The 4,016-nt window shown below is 48.8% G+C and overlaps 1 protein-coding gene across 1 annotated transcript; it reads right to left on the reverse strand.

The window, feature by feature from the left end:
* Positions 1 to 480: 480 nt before the first annotated feature.
* On the reverse strand, positions 481 to 2,446 carry LOC112279707 (peroxidase 71). The gene is made up of 3 exons (XM_024514385.3): positions 1,833 to 2,446; positions 1,479 to 1,658; positions 481 to 1,305 (listed from the first exon to the last, which is right to left on the reverse strand). The coding sequence occupies exons 1-3, from the start codon at positions 2,061 to 2,063 to the stop codon at positions 745 to 747; spliced, it is 972 nt and encodes a 323-aa protein (XP_024370153.1). The 5' UTR covers positions 2,064 to 2,446; the 3' UTR covers positions 481 to 744.
* Positions 2,447 to 4,016: the final 1,570 nt, after the last annotated feature.

The raw sequence follows: 4,016 nt of genomic DNA on the forward strand, positions 1-4,016 counted from the left end.
TGGTTGCAAAAGAGATTATTTGGTAATGTCGTATTTTATAAGATCTCGAGTTCACTCAACACCAACCTACAGTTTTTTATTTTGATTCTCAAAGTGCCATTCAACTTGCACTCAATCCAAAATTTCATTTGCATACCAAACACGTTGTAAAATACCACATGCTCCGAGAGCAAGTCAATAATCAAATCTTACAAATTGATTACATCTCAACAAATGCAAATGTTGCAAATATCTTCACTAAAGCTCTAACTTTAAGCGCCTGAGTGCCTTACTCTTTCTTCTACTTGATACTTCTCCATTGAAGTGGGAGTATTGTTACATATTATAATATCAATGGAGAAGTTATCGTTTAGTTGGAGTTTAGTACCTAGTGAGTTACCAGTGAGAAAGAATAACTTCTATTTGTTGAGTATAATGATGAAAGAGACAAGAAATGAAGGCTGTTCACTTGTGTGACTTTGTACATTTGTGAGATTCATATTTAGAAATAAAGAGTGAGGAATTTGTTGTTTAATTCGGTGTAGAGTGCTGTGCGATAAAAATTTGTTCCGCGCGGGGATCGACGCTGATCCCTCCCGCCAGGACAAGCGAGGGAAAAATTGCCAATGCTGTGCATCGGAAAGAATGAATACATGGCAGCTTACGCTGACCATGTGCGCGAACTCGTTGTCTCTGCTCTATTCTACTCTATGATACATTGAGGATCTGTATCAGCTGGCCAATCTTGTTGCCTGGACTTCCTTTCTAGTACTTGTTCACCTCTCCAACCTGTCGGCGAATTTCGCCGGAACGACCTGTCAACACCTCAATCCGGCTCATCGCCACCATCGCCTGGGCAAAGTTTCGGTAGAATGCAGAACCCTTGTTGGCGTGCACATCCCGCTTGGTACGCGAGTCGTACAGTAGGCCCTGGTCCGAGGTCAGCAGGCCTCTCCCTCGGATGATGTCCTTGTAGTACTGGCTGTCGAACCTCCGTGTGGTGGAATCCATGTTCACGCTAGTGGATCCGATTCCTGGATACGGGCACTGCCTCTTCAAGGACGCGGCGAAGTTGGGAGCCAGAGTTGGGTCGACCGGGCTTGTCTGAACGCGGTCATCAAACGTAACGCACGGAGCTCTGCCGATCGTGTGGGCGCCTGACAGGACTACCATTTCGGAGGCGCTCAAACCCTTCGCCCCGAACATACGTATGAGTTGAGACACGGTCGCGTTCGGGGCGGGCAGGTTCATTTGCGTCGCCTCCTCCGCGAGGGAAACCTTTCCGTCTCGACGGCCAGCAGGCACACGCCATCCGTAACCTCCAGCCTGGACAAGCAATCCACAGGTCAGAAACGAGATCCTGACAATCAACCTGTGCAGCGTGGAATGCGATGCGCTTCCGAATCATCCATCTGGTGTGGGATCGGGTCAAGGCGGGAACCAACATCAACCTTGATCCGCAGATACTACCACCTTCGCAGTTTAGGACTGTAGCTTACCAGCACAACTGAGTCGCGGGCGGCAAACTGCAATATGTCGGCGGCTGAGACGATGCCTGGGCAAGCGCTCTCCACAGCTCTCTTGGCGGCGTCCACCGCCTCAAAGCCATGGAGCCCCCGGTTGAATAGAGCCGTTCGCTCTGTGTTGGGTCCTTCCAGTAGAACGGAAGCGTCGCAACCCTGAAGAAGCCAAGCAGACCAAAGATTCACGTCAGGAGGCGATTTGGTCACAGTGCGAAGCATTTGAGGAAGGTAACTCAGGCAAACCAAACTCGCGATCCAGGTACGTCCTACCACAAGCTCTGCGAATCGTTCTAGCCGGCTGGGGCGCTGCAAGTCAAAGCGATCACTTACCCGCACGAAGCAGTCGTGGAACGCCATCCGGAGAACTCCAGGTGCAACGGTGTGGTTCGCCTTGTAGGATTGAACCATAGAATTGTAGACAATGGTCTCGACTTCCGGACAGCTGTGATGATAGAACCCTACCTTCAGCCCGCTGTGAGCGACTGCCGGGGTGATTGAGTTCATGGCAATGGCGAGGGTAACGAAGATCGTCGCTAAGGCTTTCGAGGACCACTTCCCCATCGTACCGGTTACAGTCGGTGGATGGATTGATGGATGGGCTGGTGGCTGGTGGAAATATCTGTAGCACCTGAGGATTGAGGTTGTTGCGGGCCGATCTTGGAATAGGGCGCCCGCGGAAGAGTTTCACAAACTCGGAGGTGCTGAAACTCGAAACTTGATTTTGGTTCGCTCGCTGTGTCGGACTTGGATCTCATTCAATTTGGATGCGCTTTGGCCTCCTGCAAACCCTCCAGGAATCGTCAATCCCCAGTTAGAGGGATGCACACAAGACCGCTGGTCTAGACGGAGGTCGGGGTCGGGGTCGATCAAGTGAGAGCTGTGCGGGTTGTGGAGAGATCGGCACTGCCTCTTACATACACGCGCACACGGCACTGAGGCAGCGGAAAAAGAGCATGCTTGGATGCGCAGTATGAACGAGAGGCGTCGTGGTCGATGATCCTTGCGCGTCCCGATCCGCCGCCCTTTCCACGGGGCCACAGCGACAGTAGGAATACTGGGAGCATACCGAACCAGAGTTGCCGAGGTGGTTTCAACTGGGCCTTTAATGAATGATGTCACCAAAAGATCGTCACGGTGTCAATTAGCTGTAATATGGTGATGGTGTTGACGATGTTGTTGGTGGCGGAAACAATCAGTTACAAAAACACGAATATACACAGAGTATATGACACTTGAATTTCAACCAAGTTTGTATGCTTGTTGTCAAATAAGAATTTTCAACGTGAACAAAATCAGCACGAAATGCGACCATCTGGTTAGCAAGATGACTGATCCAGACGGGAGTATCGGGTGAAACCAAAAGCCTGGCCCAAAGTCCGGGGCTTTTGACTGCACAAAGTCAAAACTCGTGCCAATAACCGGTCCGCAACGGCAGGCCACCGATTGCTTCCCTGAAGAAAAAGGTCCTTCCTTGCTTGCTTCTACCGAGCTTCTTCGGGTTTCCTAGTATGAACCGACAACGGGGTGATAACATCAGCAGTATCATGACTTGGGCACCATGCCGGGATTGATCGCCAAAGGTTCCTCATCCACTTCCATGTTGAACTTGGCGCACGTTTCGCTCCATCTGCAACTGGGAGAGAGCGGCATCAGCCAAGCATGAGGAAACCTGAAACTCCGAGGACTCAAGGCGTTCGTTTCGGGTCGACTTTGGAGGCTTCAACTAGCTGGCAGAGATTCGGCCTCGGTGCAGCCGGCAGGTGTTGACGCACGGCCCAGTAGCAGCAACTTGCCGCTGCTTGACTGCGTGTTCGTATTTATTTACTAAGTTCGTAGGAATCTTTTGTTCCTCTAGATGACCTTTCCATCCCACAAGATTGGTCAAATACGCTGGAAGTTGATTCCATATAGCTCGGCTGAGAAACCATGATGATGTCAGAAGGAGATTGCGTCGATCTAATCCATTCAGTAACCCCGCATCACTTCAGTCTTGTTTTCTGAACGTGATATTCAATTTCCATGACACATCTGTGCAAAAGGTCTCCCTGAACGCTCACCTTCATGTTCGCATCGTTTAAAACTCAATGCAATGTTGAACAATCCAATGGTGGCATGTACTTGTTGTAGCTAAATCCATAGCCATGCTTGTACTGTTTTGAAAGTCCAATGTAAAATCATGCATTGCAGTTGTTGCTACCTTCAAGCCCTTAATCAATCAATGCCATTAAATCCCCCTGCCCACCAATGAAGGAGGGCCATGAGTAGGTAGGATAGAACTTTGGAAGTTTGTATTTAATTCACATGGTATGTGAATGTTAGTGAAAGAGGGCCATGAATAGGTAGGATAGAACTTTGGAAGTTTATATCTAATTCACATGGTATGTGAATGTTGGTGCATGCCTTGAGTTTATTTGGATTGTATAAATATATAACAAATATAGAATTAAGTGAATCCAAAGAGAAAAAACCATGCAATCGAATGAAATTGTCATAATTAACTTCTCCAAAATGAGT

The sequence above is a fragment of the Physcomitrium patens genome, chromosome 3, assembly GCF_059467195.1.
Source record: "Physcomitrium patens ecotype Gransden chromosome 3, ASM5946719v1, whole genome shotgun sequence".
NCBI classification, from domain to species: domain Eukaryota; kingdom Viridiplantae; phylum Streptophyta; class Bryopsida; order Funariales; family Funariaceae; genus Physcomitrium; species Physcomitrium patens.

Excerpts from the sequence above, each read along its gene's own strand:
- LOC112279707 (XM_024514385.3), bottom strand. The coding sequence starts at position 2,063 with ATGGGGAAGTGGTCCTCGAAAGCCTTAGCGACGATCTTCGTTACCCTC. Across the intron at positions 1,659-1,832 it reads TCCACGACTGCTTCGTGCGG|GGTTGCGACGCTTCCGTTCT; the intron begins GTAAGTGATCGC and ends TGGCTTCTTCAG. Across the intron at positions 1,306-1,478 it reads CCCGCGACTCAGTTGTGCTG|GCTGGAGGTTACGGATGGCG; the intron begins GTAAGCTACAGT and ends TTGCTTGTCCAG.